This window comes from Gopherus flavomarginatus, chromosome 7, assembly GCF_025201925.1.
Source record: "Gopherus flavomarginatus isolate rGopFla2 chromosome 7, rGopFla2.mat.asm, whole genome shotgun sequence".
In the NCBI taxonomy this organism is placed as follows: domain Eukaryota; kingdom Metazoa; phylum Chordata; order Testudines; family Testudinidae; genus Gopherus; species Gopherus flavomarginatus.
In genome coordinates this window covers 12,458,563-12,477,486 of record NC_066623.1, presented here as the reverse complement: position 1 = coordinate 12,477,486, position 18,924 = coordinate 12,458,563, and the positions used below count along the sequence as shown (strand labels likewise).

The window sequence follows — 18,924 nt, the reverse complement described above, 5'->3', positions numbered from 1 at the left end:
TGTTTCGCCTTTGTGCTGAACATTGACTGTCCTTCTCATTTGTGAAGCTGTTGCAACATGAATAGGGCCCCTGGTGTTTACAAAGGCTACATCTAGTGTCAGCCCTTGAGCATTTTTCCTCCTGTAAGTTAGGCCTGGTCTACACAGATTGTGTCACAGTATAACTGTGTCAGTTAGATTGGTGACTTTTTCACTTTTTATCGAAATAGTTCTACCAGTGGAACCCCTAGTGTGGTTGCAGTTATAACAATATAAAAGTGCTTATCCCAGTGGAGCTTACTCCCGTCTCATGCAAGAATACGCTATACCAGTATATGGACTTTTATACCGGTATAACTATGGCCACGCTAGGTGGGGTTCACCCTAACTTGATGGGTGTCGTTAGAGCAGTACAACGTTTGTATGTAGGCTGGATCTTCATCTTTTTAAATGTGTTTTGTTAGTGTCCAAAAAATCATGGAGATTTCATAAACCACTTGTGATTTGAGGGCCTCAATTTTGAGGGCCCAACTTGAGACACCAGATTTTCACAGGGTGGTTGCTCAGCACTGTCTGAGCATCATGCCTTCTGCATGGCTCAGGTCAGACCTCAAATTTGAAGCACCCAAAATCACTAGTCACTTTTGAAAATTTAGGCATATGTGTAAGAGCCCTGATCCTGCCAACGCTTATGCACATGCTTAACTTGAAGCATGGGCGTAGCCCCGTTGACTTTGATGGGACTGCTTAAAGTTAAGCACATACATAAGTGTTGGCAAGATCAGGGCTTTAGGGATAAATAGTTTGTAGTCAGGTTTCTAATGATAAATTCTTTAGGTACTGCAGCTCTTTCTTATGCTCTCCTTTTCTTCTCCTAGGATTACGCCCCTGCTAGAGGAGTCTCCTCCACAGGTTTCCCCAAGCAGTCTGTCTGTCTCTGAGATTTCGGAAGTCCACAGGACGTGCTCACAGGGAGTGATCCGCTACGACCTGGATGAGATTGACGCTTGCTGGCTGGAGCTTGTGAACATGGAGTTCAGGGAGATGGGTAGGTGTTGCTGTTATTTCTCTGCTTGCCGGGGAGCACACAGAGTTGGTATTATGCCTTATTAATTATGAAAACAAAAAAGATTGAGGCCTTCCATGCTGCTTTCACCCGGTAGAGCAGGAGTTCTCAAATTGGGGGTCGTGGCTTATGAGCCTCAAAGGGTCATGAGATAGTTACGTGGGGGTTGTGAGCTGTCAGCCCCCGAGACTGCCCACACAAAAAGTTTGAGAACCACTGCAGTAGAGCAAGGAGGTTGATTTACAGAACAGAATCCAGACTCCTGACTCCCACTGCTGCACTTTAACTCCATTCCCATCTCTAGCTTCATCTCCATTACTGCTCCCCAAAGCACTGTACTGCAGAAATGCCCCGTGGCCAGGAGAGGAAAAGGAAAGGTATGATACTGACATCTACTCCTCTTTCCTTGATTCTCTTCAAAATCACAAAGGCCCTGCTCAACTGTCTTCTTGCCAAACTGACAAATGGAGGCAGAGGAAAGAAACGGTATTTTTTCGGTCAAAATATGTACAGTTGAGGAATACCTGTCATGGGGTGCCTCTCCTTTTCCAGTTGTCTGTGCATGGCACAACGTGGTATTGCTAGCATAACTTTATATGCTTTATATCACTGCACATTTTAATCCATTTCAGTTAGACAGAAGTAAGTGGGATTGGGAGTTAGCCCATTAGTGTTCATGATGTTCAGCTGGGCAAACGTATTAGCACTGCTCCAAGAATCAGTTTGGTTGAGTTAAATCTGACTTGCTTTATTATTTCTTTAAAGGATCAGGTTACAAATACAATGTCTTAAAGGCTTGTTAGTTGTGAAACTGCCACATTCATTGTTAACTTGCAAGACTGAGATGAGAACGCTGGTTCCACAGCTTGGGGAGGAAAGGAGACTGAGGTGCTAGCATGGCACCACAAGCAAACTGGGTCTCTTGCTTAACCAGAAGTTGCTTGTTATCTTTAACTTGCATCTTCCAAATGCTAATATTTTGGATTAGATAGATTTTTTTACCAATAGAAATGCAATAAGATATATATTGAATTTAAAAGCCAGAGATTAGGAAAGGGAGCTGCTTGTTGCAATAGTACACAGTGTAGATATTGCTGTAGTAGCTTATTTTTATATCGCCAAAGAGTCCTGGAGTGGAGCCCCTTTTGAAATCACAACCCAAACAGTCATCATTGTAGGAGTTTCTGTAGAGATGATGAAATATACTCCCCGCATCCCTAAGGAGTGAGCCTGCTGCCTCTGCCACACCTCCAATCCTTGATGAACCAGACATGGGAGAATTGGACTTGCTTGCATGGAGATGAAGAGTGATCCAGTAGGGCACTGATCTGGGAATCAGGAGATTGCCACTGCCACTGACCATCTCTGTGACCTTGGGCAAGCTGCTTCACTTGGCTTCTGTGCATCTTTGTGTCCTCTCTGACCCTTTGTCTGTCTTGTTTATTCAGAGAGTAAGCTCTTTGGGGCAAGGACTGTCTCCTACTGTGTGTTTGCACAACACCTAGCAAGTGGGGCCCTGATCTCACATAGAGCCTCTAAGTGCTGCTGAACTACTAACGATAAACAATAGTTTTGAATCCATAGATTTCCAATCACAGTAGTGCAAAGAAACCAGGAGCCCATCAGGCCGAATCAGCAATCTATTTTTGTTTTTAAAAAGAGCCCAGTAACTACTGTCTTAGCCTTTAATATTCTGGGGAAGGACAGGGATTTGAAAATAGTATCCAGTGATTTCCATGAGATCCACTGAGAATGTAGCTCTGGTATAAGGATTCTGCTGTCTCTCCCCTCTGCCTCAGGTCTGCATTAGAACTATGCCTAGGACATTTTTTCCAGTGACTTGAAAGAGAAACATGGCATAAATATAATACATCCTCCAACACAGCGTGGGCGGAAAAGTCTGGCAGGTGAAAAGTGTCGTCTTGAGGTTAATGCTCAGGATGGCAATTCACGAGTTCTGCTGTTTTCTACTGACTTACTGTGTGACCACGGCTAAATCACTTAAACTCTCTGTGCTTGAGTTTCCCAAACTGTAAAGTGGGGACAGTAATGCTTACCTACTCGCAGAAGAGTTCCAATGAAATATATTAGTGCTTTGTGATCCCCAGCTTGAGGGCACTATAGAAGTACAAAATACTATTATCAGTCTAAAGTGATGGGTTTATATGCTCATGGAATAAAACAAAACTAAACCATTGAAATAAGCAGGACTTCAAGCTTCTGTAACAAATTTCCAGAATCCGAACAACAGTAACACTTTGCATGTGTGCTGCATTTTTTCATCAGTAGGTCTCAAAGTGAGAAGAGATGTATCAAAGGAGGGTAAGCAATTTTATCTCCATTTTACAGATGGGTCAGGTCACACAGCAAGTCCGTGGCAGGATAGAATTAGAACCCAGGTCCCTTCATCTCCCAGTTGAATGCCTAGTCCAGTAGATAGCAATGTGCATAAGCTGGCCTGGAGACAATCTGTCTTTGAGATCTGCAGTGTTAGTAGTCCCAGTGATTCATAATATACTGTGATTTCCAAACAAGCTTTGTTATACTTCAGAATTGCCAACTCAATCTTACTGGAGAATCGTAGCCTGTCCTCAAATTCAGAGAGCGTGGCTGAAGTCAGAAGATGTCCCTCAGCATAAGGAGGTTTGCAAAAGTTTAAAACTACATCTAGACTTGGAGAAAAATTTCTGTCACCTGAAATGTTATTAGGCTGTGCACAGGATGTGTCACATACAAAGGATTTAATGACAAAGAAAAAGGCGGCATGATCCAAGACTGACTTTTAGGGAATCACAGAAGGTAGAGATGGAAAATACCTATTAGATCATCAGGTCTGTTCCTCTGCTGGTGCAATATTGTTCCATATAGTGTATTCCGTAATGCCTTTTCCAGTCCTGTCTTAGATGATGCGAGAGATGAGATTTGATCACTGAGATCAAATAAATCTTCCCAGTAGCAAATAGCTATATGTAGTTACCTGGGCACTTTCTGGGGGTACGTCAGTACTACCCGCTGGATCGGCGAGTAGTGATCAATCTATCAGGGATCGATTTATCGCGTCTACATGTGATAAATCGATCCCCGATCACTCTCCTGTCGACTTCTGAACTCCAGCTTGGCAAGAGGCAGAAGCAAAGCTGACAGGGGAGCAGCGGCCGTCGATCCTGCGCCATGAGGACACCAAGTAAGTGATTCTAAGTCGTCCTAAGATATGTCAACTTCAGCTGCGCTATTCTCGTAGCTGAAGTTGTGTATCTTAGATCGATTTCACACACACACACACACACACACACACACACACACACACACACACACACACACACACACACACACACACACACACACACACACACACACCAGGCCTGAGACAAGTAAGCAGCTTGACTGAGAAACAAAAGATTATCAGTTTAAATGTAAAGTCTAGTAATTGATCACATAAAAAGCTTTGTCCGTTAAAAAAACCTTCCTTTGTCATGAGCACATGCCAATAACCGGCTATTGTATCCTGTTGAAATATACTGTTTAAAAAGCTCCTAGCTGATAAAGATGAGTTCAACATTTAAGTGTGCCCGAACAATTTATTTGTTGCAGCTGCAATGTGAGATAATAAAGAAAGTGGATCTAAAGTAATTTGGATCAGACACTGACCAGATTTATGGGTATAGGACATTATAGACAGCACAAGACCTTTCCTTTTAGGGAGAAGCCCTGCCGTAAGTCTTTGGTTTTTTATTAAGATTTCATGCCACATGTTGTGATCTTCATTAAATTCAAACCTATTGTAGGATTGTGGCTAGAGAGACATCAAAGCCTCGGACTGAAAAGTCCCTTTGCTGTGATAGGCACTTCATACACATGAAATCCTAGAGAAATTGCTAAAAATGTTGATGCCTGTATCAGTCTTGCTGAAGGCAGAATGAACATTTCTAAGTATTCCTCGACTTAGTCCATACAGTATATGCTGCTTATATAAGTTCACTGTGGGTTCTACACTCAGGGCTCTGTCGTAGGTACTTGAGGTGTTCTTGTTGTTTTAGGGATAGCAAGAACCACCTGGGTCAGATTTACTCCTGCTGTAGCAGGGATGGGGTAGGAATTCATCGTAATATGTGTAAGATATGTCTGTGTGATGATTAGAACATCTCAAGTCAAGTGAGGTGAAGTCCATCTTAAGTGGACATTGTTGGAACAAACTGAGGTCGGTGGAGTTACACTGGGGTGAAGTCTGCCCAGCTGGCCAAATTCAGCCGTTCAGTATGAGAGTGTGCATCCACTATTGATTGTACACAATTTATACCTGGGGGATCAAAAAGGGCTCTTTACTGGAGGTTCAGATGACACCCCAAGAACCCACCCTCCACTGATTTGTTCTAATACGAGAACCCGGAAAGCCTGCAGCCCGTGTAAGCCCTGAGAGCCGCCACTCTCCCCACGTGAGAACAGGAGCCCTGTTGATATATATGGGAGGGACTGACGGCAAGACATTCTCTTTGAAGAGAACTTGATGTTAGAACCCACTCCCCTTCCTGTGACCAGTTCTTGAAGCGTGGGATGTTCCTTCAGGAGTCACACGGGTCAGCAGCAATACCTGGCATTACAGCTAGAGCCTTTTGTTACAAAAAGGCTAATGATTTTCAGTCACTTCCAATTTGAGCTGCAGTCAAACTAGTGACCTGGAAGTGAAAGGCACTGTAGCCAATTACCACTCCATTAAGCCATCCAGTCTCTTATGAGCCTTCTCTTATCAACATAATATGCATACCGTATTACAGTTGGCTTTCATGGGTCACCTTGGTTTACTCAGCCAGCCTTTGTGTGAGTGTAATGACTCTGACACACCTCAGTCAGCTGGTGCAGAGCCCAAACTCAGCTCATAACTTCTCTCAGCAGATTTCCAATCCGTTGCACAATCTCCAGTATGGATTAATTAATCATTTTTTATCCCTTTGGGAGGGGCAGCAGAGATTAAGTTGAGTGTGTGTTTACTGAGCCACAGCTCTGCCTACAAGTGGTCTGATTCCCCTGATCACTGCACTTGTACTAACGGTAACAGCTGATTAGAGGCACTACCAATAACTTCCTCACATTAGGCAAACACCTTCTCCCTTGGAAATAGAACCATTGCACAGCAGATGGAATGGAGCGTAAGGCTTTAAAGAAAGGTTCCCAGATGGCATTCAAACTAGGGGCATGAAACAAAACAATTGATTGGTCAGCGTCTATTCACTGAGCTTTCACTGGTGCACTGAAGTGAGCCTGCTACCTCATTTTTATGCTTCACTAGATATGATTTTAATCATCAGTATTTTTAAGGGATATTATTGTCTTTTTGGATCTAAATCTTATTCTTGTAAGATCCAGAAAGGAATATACTGTAGCCAGTCTTACACTTCTAACTAGGATATAGCTATATTGTTCTCTTTCTGAACCTTAAACAGTATGGAAATCAAGTTCATCATCTCAGAAGGAAGAAAACTGACTTGAGGGTTCAAACTTGTGTTTAAGTGGTATAGACTTGATACTTGGGCTTGGCTACACTGGCACTTTACAGCACTGCAACTTTCTCGCTCAGGGGTGTGAAAAAATACCCCCCTGAGTGCAGCAAGTTACAGCGCTGTAAAGCACCAGTGTAAACAGTGCCCCCGCGCTGGGAGCGCGCAGCGCTGTAAGCTAATCCCCACGGGGAGATGGAGTACCGGCAGCGCTGGGAGAGTTCTCTCCCAGCACTGGCGCCGTGACCACACTTGCACTTCAAAGCGCTGCCACGGTCAGTGTCGCCATACCTTCTGACCACTAAGCCACTGCTCTATGTAAGAGTTGTAGTTTGTGAGGAGGCATTAGCTATGTGCTATATCTGATTAAAGTGCCATTGTCCCAGGGGACACCACTGTCTTACAGAGGGTGCAACAGCAGCTGACAGGCCAGCGGTTAATTCTCATTCACATCAGGCCTTTCATTGAGGATCTCACAACCTTTCAGAAGCCTTAGGTCTGAGTCTCCACTCACCTAAGTTTTACGCTAGAGTAATTCCATTGACTTCAGTGGAGCTACTTCTGATTTACACTGGTGTGAGGGAGTGGAAAATCAACCCCAGTGGGTCTCAGGACAGCCCTGTGAAATAGCTATGATTTATTATCCCCCTTTAGAGGGGCGGGGGTTACACTCTGGGATAGTGATGGAGTCAGAAATAAAACCCTGGTTTCCTGATATACAGTTCCCTTCACTAACCCCATCCTAGTGCTTCTGTCACTGGCTGTCTCCTGGGTCTTTTTCAGATCTTGCTTACCCTGGTTCTATACTGGTGTAACTCCATTGACTTCTCTGGTCTTAATCCTGATTTACACTTGGATGAGTGAGAGTAATATTAAGACCTCTTTTTTTGTTTGTTTTTTTGCTCATACCATTAGGGAGTGGGATTCTTCTGCATTGTAGGAGGAAGATACCAAGGGGCCTTCTGTCCCCACACAGCAGTATGTTTCACATATGCCGCTCCCAGTGGGGTGTGTGGAGCCCTGTCATTTTTGTTGTGGGTTCCATTTCCTTTAAATGACTGACTGACTTCCCCCTTTTAATTGCCTCCCCACCATCCTGCTGCCATAAGGGATTGTTAATGTACAAAGGCTTTGACTGGAATCTTCTGCTAGTCATCTACTGTTAATGGCCATAATGGACTATTTACCCCTGTGTAATCCATATGCAGAGCTCCCACGTTGTGTGGTTTCACAAATATGTTCAGCTCTGCAGCTGAATCCAGGCTTGCGGTAGTTATTGTTAATCAGTTGAGAAAGCTTATCTCCATTAATAATTCAGGCTCTGTTTGTTTGGATTTTTGTTTTAGAGAAATCTTGCCAGTTTGGGGCTGTTTTATAACATATCTGTACTACAGCCCACAAAAAGCATTCATGGGTACTGTGTGCGTGAATGAGAACATGAGCTCACTGCACAATCATTTTAAAGGTGGACTTGTTTGATGATAATAGAAGAACCAGCAAATCCTCCACCACTTCTCATTGTATTAACAATTTACAAGTGAAGGACATTTAGTACACAAAGTGGATACATATCTACAGCGTGGAAGTATCTTGAGAATAGATGCTTGTCTCAGTTACAGCAGTGTCAGTCCAGATTAACTCCGTTGGTGTAAATGAGAACAAAATGTGGCTTTTTGTTATTTACTATTCACGGCCAGCAGAGCAAATGCCATTTTGCAAATGGATTTTACTTCTTTTTTCATTTCAGTCATTGGGATGGATTCTTAATGACGATGATGATGCTAGGTACCTAAAGGCCCCGACTGAGTTTGTGGTCCCATTGTGCTAGGCACTGTACAAACACATAGTAAGAGACTGTCCCTGCCCTAAAGAAGGCAGGCACAATAAAGAAAGGTATAAATAAAGAAGGCAGGCACAATGTGGAAGGAGAAACGAACACACAGAGAGGTGTGGTAAATAAATGACCTGGAGAATGGCAGAACCAGGATTAGAATCCAGGTGGCCTCACTCTAGTGCTTTATCCACTAGTCAACACAGTTTCCACTTATGCTGTTCTACCCAGATCCAATTAGTGAAGACCTGCATGGGCTTATCTGAGAGCAGAAATGAGCCCATAGACCTTTATTGGGCTGATTGTTTTATTTCTGGGCTGCCCATGAAAAAAGTTAGAAGGAGGAATCAGAGAGTCAGATTCTGATACTCTTATTCCAGTTCAGGAGCATTTTACACCGTGAGTAGTCTCATTAGCTACAGCCAGATTACTCAGGGAGTAATGTACAACTGCATATAAGTGAGGGTATCAGAATCTGTCCCAGAAATGGCAAAAGTTAGACAGTGGGTCTGAAGGGAAGAAGAAGAAGAAGAAAAAAAAAAAGAAAAGAAAGATACTTAAAATGATAATCCAAATTAATTTTGTGTGAAAATAGCCTTAGCCTTCAAGCTTATCTCGCCAAAGCCTGCTGGGGAAGCTAGAAGTATTTGCAGGTAGTTGTTCCATAACCATTTGCAGAGGTGAAACACCGTAACCCCTTGAAAATGAAAGCATTAGATGATTTAACTCCATACAGAGACAGAGCTTGCAGGAGCACCCCTCTACTGTTACCTTACAAATAGGTTAGTAGGATCTGTGGTCAACAGTGGAAATGTAGGTTTTAGCGCTCTTGATTTTATTTGTTTTCAGCACAATCAGTTTTTCTGTGTAGTTGTTTATTATTTACATAAACTCTTTAAAATAAATGCATCAGTTTCAAACAATATTCAGAGCCTGGCTGGTGGAAGGGGTGTAGCTTTAATCAGAAGTGCCCCAGGACAGCTCTGCGAGTGAAAAGCATTATTGCAGAAAGACAGCAGATTATTAAGTGGCTTCTAAAACACTTTGTCATCATCTGAAATTTGAGCAATAATTGATGTCAGTGGGTGGCATAAAGGGTGATAATTGGTTCCTGTAAATCTTTTAAGTGCATTAACAGGATATGATTATAACAAAATACCTAGAAGTTTTGCTGCATGTGTTTAGCTCATATGCAGATTGTTTGCTTATTATTTATTTTATTGGTCACATTGTTTATTAATATTTATAAATGGTTAACATATGATGATGAGATATCATAAGCATGTTGTAGAACATGGGTAGTTTGGGTTGTAGATAGTTGTAAACATGTAAGTAGAAGATCTTATTGACTGTTGTAAGCCATAGTTATGAGCAATCTGTTCACCTGGTGGAGTCTATAACAATTGATTAATCAGTTATTAAAACATTTATTAATAATTAACCCTTTATAAAATGATACCTTAATATAAAATGTGAGTACTTTATTTGTTGATGTGTTTGTGCCGTGCATCACAGCAGGACCTGAGCACTTCTCAGCATCCCTGGGAGGGAAGGGAGTATTGTTACTCCCCTTTTTACAAACGGGGAGCTGAGGCACATAGAGCTTATATGACCTTCCTACAGTCACATGTTAATTTTGTGGCAGAGCCAGGAACAGAACCTACACCTCTTGACACCAATGAGTGATGATCACGTGGACACTGGGCTGAGTTTTCAAAGCTGCCTAGGGGATTTAGATGCACAGCTCCCATTGCAATTAATAGGAGCTATGTATCTAAATCCCCTCTAGTGCTTCGAAAATCTTAGTCTACATCATCACCATTATGCACTCGGATCACTTAGTAACTAGAATACTCTTCACCGAACATCTACAGAAATGTATTTTGATAAGAAAATAACCCTATGAATACATAGCACTTAGCACTTTTCATCTTCAGATTGCTCTAATTCTCAGAACATCGCTGTGGGGTAACTAAGAATCATTATCCCAGCTTTACAAATGGAGACACTAAAGCAGACAGTTTTCTGAGTATCTGGCCCAAGGCCATAGAAGGAAACAGTGTTAAAACTGGGATTTTATCTCATGAATCCCTGGCTTCCAGTCCTGTGCGTGAATACTCCCCTTGCTGGCTCGTAAAGGAGTCTATGCTCTTCCATTTCTAATTTGTCAAAGATTATAATAGACCCAGGAGCAGCGATTGACCTTAGACGGTTTTGCAAAACTCATTTGAAGAAAAATGGGGGTGGAACAGTGATCTGTTTATTTCGAGAGAGATGCCAAGGTTTATTGTTTGTGAATCAATTAATGGCACAGCCTGTTGTCTTGAAGATTAAGAACATAAGAATGGCCGTACTGGGTCAGACCAATGGTCCATCTAGCCTAGAATCCTGTCTTCCAGCAGTGGCCAGTGTCAGATGCTTCAGAAGGAGTGAACAGAACAGTGCAATTTATCGAGTGATCCATTCCCTGTCATCCAGTCCCAGCTTCCAGCAGTTAGAGGTTTAGGGACACCCAGAGAGCATGATGTTGTGTCGCTGACCATCTTGGCTCATAGTCATTCATGGACCTGTCTTCCATGAACTTATCTAATGCTTTTTTGAACCCAGTTATACTTTTGGCCTTTACAGCATCCCTTGGCAACAAGTTCCACAGGTTGTGTGTTGCGTAAAGAAATACTTCCTTATATTAGTTTTAAATGTGCTGCCTATTAATTTCATTGGATGATCCCTGATTCATGTGTTAAGTGAAGGGATAAATAACCCTTCCTTATTCACTTTCTCCACACCATTCTTGATTTTATAGACCTCTTATATCCCCCCCCTTAATTGTCTCTTTTGCAAACTGAACAGTCCCAATCTTTTCAGTCTCTCCTCATATGGAAGCTTAAAAGCTGTTCCATATCCCTAAACGTTTTTGATGTCCTTCTCTGTACTTTTTCAAATTCTAATATATCTTTTCTGACCTGCACGCAATATTCAAGGTATGGATGTACCGTGGATTTATATAGTGACATTACAATATTTTCTGTCTTATTACCTATCCCTTTCCTAATTGTTCCAAACATTCTGTTAGCTTTTTGACTGTTTGTTTGTTCACAGCTGTTTTATTTCCAAATATACGCCATAGGGTAAAAGGATTTATTGTTTTAGTAAATTGATTTTAGTAGAGTGCAGTTTTGTTGGCAATAAGTCTCAGTTTTGCAAAAGGTGGCTCCTCCTAAATATTTTTGCCCCAGCATACCAAGTAAATTCAAACTAGAATACAGAAAGGTAGATAATGTATTTCAGCAAAAGGATGTCACTGCTTCACATGGCGCATATAAGGGAATTCGTCTAATAGTTACACCGGTGTCTGGGAAGCCTGAAGTTCTGAGTTCTATTCCAGCCTATGCTACTGACTTCCTGTGTGACTTAGATGAGTTACTTTACCTCTTAGACTCAGTTCCCATACCTGTATAATTGAGCAAATAATATTTACCTACCCTATTTACACACCCTTAATTAGTGTGTGTAAAACACTTTGAGAACTTCAGCTGAAAGGTGCTACATCCCTGTAAGTGCAAAGTATTGTTATTACAGGGTTTGTGGTGGCTGTTATTAGTCGTCACTTCAAGGGGCTCTCATCCCATGAGCCATTAGTACCTTTCTCCCACTTTCTTCAGAATCTGACAAGGAGGCTATGGCTGACCTCACAGTGAAGAGGTAGAGTCAGTGCTACTTGTGGGTTGGCCTGTAGGGAAATGTGTGAGAACTGGGCCTCTAGTCTCTCCACAGAAATGGGCTGTGTCATCTGAGTCAGAAGTGTGGTAACCCGCAGCACTGGGGCCTCCAGGATTTGACGGGGATGAGGCAAAAGGTTAATTCTAGTAGAAGAACATGATGGGATCCTTAGGAATCTGTCAGTGGTGTACATGACCCCACAGTTATGTGGATAGGGAGAAAATGAGTCTTTGTAGAATAGTTCCCCGTCACACTCCCAGAAGGCACATATACAAGAAATAGCCTCCTGTTAGGAGCCAGGTCCAAATAACAGGTATGTGTTGTCCTTCTCTAAGTCATATCTGGAGACCTCCTGGAGTGAATTATAGTCTGACAACTCCTCCACCTCTTCCGCTTCCTTCCTTCTCCTCTATGGGATGCTTAGTTTGGTTGGATACATGATGCCATTTCTCCTCCTGGCCTGTGCAGTGGTGTCCCAGTCTGGGAAGGAAGAGACTATCAGCTTCACCTTTGATCGTGGACTGCCAGAGGAGGACATGGAAACTGTACTTTTCAACTTGCATAGGTTCTACAGCGTCATCCCATCAGGAGGATGAGGTTCCTGTCACCACAGATAGGGAAGGAGTATGGCCTCTAAGGGACATTGGTCCGTCTAATCGAAGCACCAAACACTCCCCAAGATTCTGGGGATCTTTCCACAAGTTAATCCACACATATACCAGAAGAGGGGAGGGCAGAATGTCTTGCCAGTTCCTATAGTAAGCTGGCAGTTGAAGTGTCCTGCTGGCGATGGGACCACGTAGGCATGGTAAGGGCTTATATTTTGCTGGGAGCATGAGATTAGGGCAGCACTGGAGGCGTCATGTAAGATAATGGAGTGGGGGAGATGGTGCCTCGCTGTCCCTCACTGCCCCAAATCCAGGAAGTTTCTGTAAAGGGAAAGATGGGGCCTATCCTCATCTCCTGTCACTTCCACGCATGCAGTGCATTCTGGCCATTTATGCAGGCTCCCTCCCGCCCACAGGTGTATTTTAATAGGATGACTTGCCCCTGTATCTCTTACTCTCAGACAGTCAGCTAATGGCTGGGAATGGGTGACCCTGACAACCTATTCAGGTTCATTTCAGTTCATATAAACACCCAGAAGTTCTAGTTTGCTCATATGAAAAGTGTTGAATTTACTTGGTGTATAAATGGGCCTAGTTAGAAATTCCATGAGGACACTCATCAGAAATGGCCATCCCCAGCATCCTCAGCATTCAGATATCTGAGAAAGGGATCTGGAGGGCCTCATGGAAAGAGTAATAGACATGGAGCCTTTTACTTCTTGGCTAGTGTTTTGAATAGGACCCCAGTCTGGCAGTGTTTACAGGGGCATGAATGTTAAACACTCACTTCCAGACATGGTCCCTCTAAGTCAGGGTCAAGGTTCATAGAACAATGTACGTTCTGCTAGTAGGTCTTAACTGAATAAAAACCTGTTTCTCTTGAGCTTCGTTTGGAATCCATAAACCCAATTCTGATCTCAGTAATTATGTGTGTAAATATGGAATAACTCCATGGACTTCATTGGACTTATTCAGTGTCACCAAGATCAGAAACTTTTTTCTTTTTCATCTTGCCATGTTGAAAATAACAGTATCAGTATTGTGTACAGCATGGGATATTTTGGTTGGGTTTCTCTGCCAAAAAGACAATTTTATGAATGGAGCTTAATAGGGACAACTTTATATGATGCAGAAGAAGATAAACAGGGCATAAATGAAAAAGAACTTCACCTTCAGGCCCCAATGTTTAGTGATTCATAAGCCATTAATTTCTTTGTACACATCAAGTACAATTGTCACTTCAGTAGACTCCATGGTATTCTGAATAGAGCTTGGCAAACTAATTCCACATGTAATTACATCTATATTGAACTACTCTTGGGGGAATTCTGGGCCACTGAATGTGCACAGAATTCATGTCCCCTGCATATTTCTTTGCTTCCCCGCAGAAAAATGACTTTCTGACAGGGAACCAAAGGGAAGCTGCAAGAGCAGTTATGCACCACTTCCTAGCAGTGCAGGTACATCATGTCAGGCACCCAGAACAGCCAGAGGAGAGATAAATCACCACGGGGCTGGGGACATCCCAGCCATTGGCTCCTACCCTGAGACAGGATCAGCTTCTAGTCCCAGTTGAGCTAGAGGCAGGAGAGGATGGAACTTCCTCTTCCCCTGCAAGGAGTGGCTGGGGCTGTATCAAACCCATCCCCAGAAACCTCCCCAAGCTGCAGGAAGGTCATCAGCCTCCCCTGCTTCCTCTCCCCCTTGCTCAGCTGCAGGGGGAGGGGTCACTGTATGGGGAGCTGCTCCTCCATTCACCCAACCCCATGCATCCCGACCTCCCATACCCAGACACCCCTGCCAAGCCTCTCAGCCCGTGCATCCAGAACCCTCCTAACCCTCCATACCCAAACCCCACCCCACTGAACCTCAGTCCCTGCATCTGGAGCCCCCCTGCACCCAGACTCCCTGCCTCCAGGCCCCTACCCTACACCCAGACCACCCCCACTTAGCTCTCTGCACTCAGACCCCAACACTAATGAGCTTGCCCTGAGCCCCCACATCCAGACCCCATGCCACTGACCCCCCGCTGGCTGCACTCAGACTCCCACCCCACCAAGCCCCACTCCCACAGCACCTAGACTCCCCTGCTGAGATCCCCACACCCAGACCTCTACTGAGCCCCAACGACCTTCACCTGGAAGCCCCTGCAGTGTCCCATTGCACCTGCACCTGGAGCCCCCCCAATGAACCTCTGTGCATCCATATCGCCCCACATCTAGACCCCCCCACTGAGCTGCCTGCACCCAGATTGTCCCACATAGAACCCTCTCATGCCACACCTGGATTCCCCCATGCTGAGCCCCTTCATACTTGGATCCTGCCTGGTTGAGCCTGTCTGCCCCACACCTGGTGCACCTAGTGCAGAGGGGCAGGGTCAGGGTGTTTCTGGGGCAGGGCCAGGCTTTGTGTTGTATTAGGGTTGAGTGGAGCCTCGCCGCTGAATCCATGTCCTAGGAGTGAGTGCTGGGGGAGCTGCAGGGTGATCTCCCACTTTTGTGCGGCCAGTGGCCAGTGGTCCCCACTGCCATGCTGCAGTCTCTGCATTTATTTATTGACAAATAAACCTTTCAGAATTTTAAAATATTGTGCACAGAATTTTTAATTTTTTGGCACAAAATGCACTCAGGAGTACCAAAATGCATGTTTGTTTATGCATGATTCATAGATATGCCATCTAAAAAATGAAACATTTAAAAAAGTGATGAGCGAGTGCTGATTCATTATAGGTGTTGTAAATTCCACATGCCGTTCAAAGGCTGAATTCTGCTTCTGGGTGCATGTCCAAAGCTCCATTGAAGTCAGACTCGCTTTCAAAGCTAAGTAGGACATTTGGTTTTTAAGCAGTGAGGTGGGAGAGGTTTGACATTGACACGACCTTTCCTGTGGGTTAGGCTGGCAGTGACAGGGTATCACTATCAATTAAAAATGTACAACCTTGCATGAGAAGTTTGTTTCCACTTGGAGTGTAATGGGTACTCTCCAATGTGATCCTATGGAAACCACCTTCCCTCTTTCCCCTACTTCATGAATAGCAAACACTTAATCATACTCTTCATAGTCATTTCTTAGCTGCTCAGAGGCTGCTCTAGACGCAGCAAGCCGGCTCTGTCAGGTGTGATAAGCAGAAAACTCTTCTGCTTCTGTCCCCAAGGAACAGAAAGAGATTTTAATAGTGACTTTCATTTCCGAAAGAGTGAAAAACAGAGGCTGAAATATTTGCTCCAATAACAAAGTTGTTGAAATGGTCTGTTCCTAAAGGGACCCTGCCAAAGTAAAATTAATGAGCCAGGTTTTCACACAACCCACTCTCTCTGCACTGGAGGAGTCGGCTGCACCATCCTTAAGGATGGCACATTCCCTTTTGGCGATCCCCTGTGGTGGTGCAACTCCCAACCCAAGGTATTGGCTACATCTAAGCTCTGAAGCATGAGGTGTCGTGAACCAGATTGCCAATGAAGGGTGCTTGAAATGGTTACATGATTGCAGCTCTCCAAATGCCTGTGAGGCACCATGTGCCATATTTGGGCTCGGAAAGGATCACGCATCCATCCAGTGGGCTTGCTTGCAATAAAACAGGTAGCGTCAGGCTTCTTTGCATGTTGTGGCATAACAGCTCAAGTGCTTGAAAGGGCCCCGATAGGGAATGGGATTGACTGGCTTAGATTGACACAGACGTGTAGAATGCCAATCCAGAAGTTTGCATAGACTTGTCAAGCCAAAGTAAATGGTGCCAGTGGAAGAGCGTGGGAGAGGAACTTAAAAAGCCAGACAATGGCCTGTTTGTTTGCCCACTTCTCCCTACATGTGCCCTTAATACCTGAGAGGTTTTTTTTCCAGCATGTTATTGGGTCATTAGGACTTGGTGCAAAAGGAACACATCCTGCAGGCCGTATCAGCAAAACTCCTCTGGAAGCCATTGGGAGTTTTGCGTGAGGACATGGGGCTGAATCCTGGTCATGTTGATATTCCTGGAAGCTTTGCCACTGGCTTCAGTGGGCTCAAAAATTAGCCTAGGGTGAGAACTTCAGAATTTGGTTCCATGTTAGTTCAGCATACAAAAACTGTGCACCATATAGCCACTTAACTTTTTAACATGAATTTATCTTTGTCTTTTTCCCTTTACTGTTTAAAAATCAAGAATTGTTCCCCTGCTGCCCAGCAGCAGAGAAGGTAGAAAACCTCTATAACGAGTACTCTGCAGTAATCTACAGTAATGGTCCCAACCACTGTAGCTACTCTGTTGTAAACTGAAGTGGCTAGTTACTATAATTGTTGAAAATTGCAGTGTTTTGTTTTGTATTTTTAAATAAAGGAATCCTGGTATTCTGAAGCATCACAAGTCAAGTTCCTCTGTTGCCTTTGTACATATGACAGGTCCCCCCTCTGATCACTATTATATATTAAATAAGCTAGCCCACTACAGTTCAAAGCTTAAATTGCTATTGTAGCCCTTCAATGTTTAGTTGGAAATCAACTTCTCCATACCACTAACAAATATTCCTGACTTATGTGTGTTGGTTTTGTTAAAATTCTGTGCTCTCGCGCCTCATGGAAAACATCACATAGACTCTGTGGATGTTTTTTTAATTTTGCTTTTTCTTCTTTCCTTCATTACCTGAAGTGACCAAATGCTGTTTGTAACATCCTAGTTGTTGTGCAGACCGCTATGATCTTACAATCAGGTGAGGGGAGAAACAACAGGAGAAGATGAATTCCTAAGCAAAAAAAAATCTGCATTTCATGGAAATATCCTTGGCATTCTATGGGGGAGCAGCAGGATCGTTTGCAAATAAGGGAAGGTGAACCACAGTTATTGTGTACTTAGACTTTCCAAGGAGATAAAGGGCTATGTCCTGCCATTGATCAGTGAGCTGAACTCTTATTGACTTCTGTGCAATGGCAGGAAGTGTCTTAGGAAGAAGCACCTGAGGGGGAAGATGGTGAGAGACTGAATTCATTGGAACGCAGTTGAGCAATGGCAACATTTCACTGTCAACAAGCTACTGGGGTAGCATCCCCATGGCAGCAGTGATTATGGATATGTCACGGCCACTATGGAAAAGTGGTATCATCCCCATATTAGGGATTGTCACTGAGGATAAGCCTCTGGTGAAAGCGTCCTCGCCACTAGTTGTCACGAGAGGTGCTAGTACAATGAGAATAAAAAGTGTGACAACAAATACAAGCCCAAACCTCCCCTGTAACTGACCTTCTGACTGTATTTGTACTGACCAGAAACAAAGAACGACGTTACCTTCAATTTCAACCTTTGTCTCCCAAATTTACAGTTCTGTTTAACTAGCCTCTAAAGCAGGGGTGGGCAAACTTTTTGGCCCAAGGGCCATATCAGGGTTGCACAACTGTATGGAGGGACGGGTAAGGAAGGCTGTGCCTCCCCAAACAGCCTGGCCCCCGCCCCCTGTTGGCCCCCTCCCAATTCCTACCCCCTGACTGCCACCTTCAGAACCCCCAACCCATCCAGCCCCCTCCGTTCCTTGTTCCCTGACTGCCCTGACCCCTATCCACACTCCTGCACCCTGACAGCACCCCCAGGATTCCCACCCCCTATCCAACCGCCCTCTGTGCCTCATCCCCTAACCACCCCCTCCCGGGACCCCCCACCCCTAACTGGCCCCCGGGATCCCACCCCCTTATCCAGCCCCCCCTGCTCCCTATCCCCTGACTGCCCTCCTGACCCCTATCCACATCCCCACCCCCTGACAGGCCCTCCAGGACTTCCACTCCCAACCCTCCCTGTTCCCCATCCCCAGACCGTCCCCCCAGAACCTCCCCCCCATCCAACTGCCCCCTCCTCCCTGACTGCCCCCCAGGACCAATGCTTACCAGCAACAGGAGCCCACAGCCGTGATATCCGGCCAGAGCCAGTTGTGCTCACAACGGCATGGCTGTGGGGAGAGGGAATGCTGGGGGAGGGGCCAGGGACTAGGCCGTCCAGCCAGCAGCTCAGGGGCTGGGCAGGATGGTCCCGTGGGCCAGATGTGGCCCGCAGGCCATAGTTTGCCCACATCTGCACTAAAGGGTCAATTTTCACAGTCTTAACAAATAAAGCGTTGACTTTGCAATGCCAAAGCTTGTCTGAGCCCTTCCTGCAGCAAGCATCTTTGCAAGACTTGTCTCCTTGAACATTTAAACTGTCAGACCTCATTATCCGCATTGGTTCAGCTGGATGGAGTTTTTTCCTCTTTGCCAGCAGCAATATTTTGA

The 18,924-nt window shown here is 44.5% G+C and overlaps 1 protein-coding gene across 10 annotated transcripts in view; it reads left to right on the top strand.

Annotated features, from left to right (window-relative positions):
- Positions 1–18,924, top strand: part of JADE2 (jade family PHD finger 2) — a 138,271-nt gene that overhangs the window by 77,875 nt on the left and 41,472 nt on the right. For all 10 annotated transcript variants that reach the window (XM_050962593.1, XM_050962600.1, XM_050962595.1 and 7 more), the window contains one exon: positions 858–1,027. In XM_050962593.1, the coding sequence (XP_050818550.1) occupies positions 858–1,027 (170 nt within the window). The remainder of the gene's footprint in view (positions 1–857; positions 1,028–18,924) is intronic.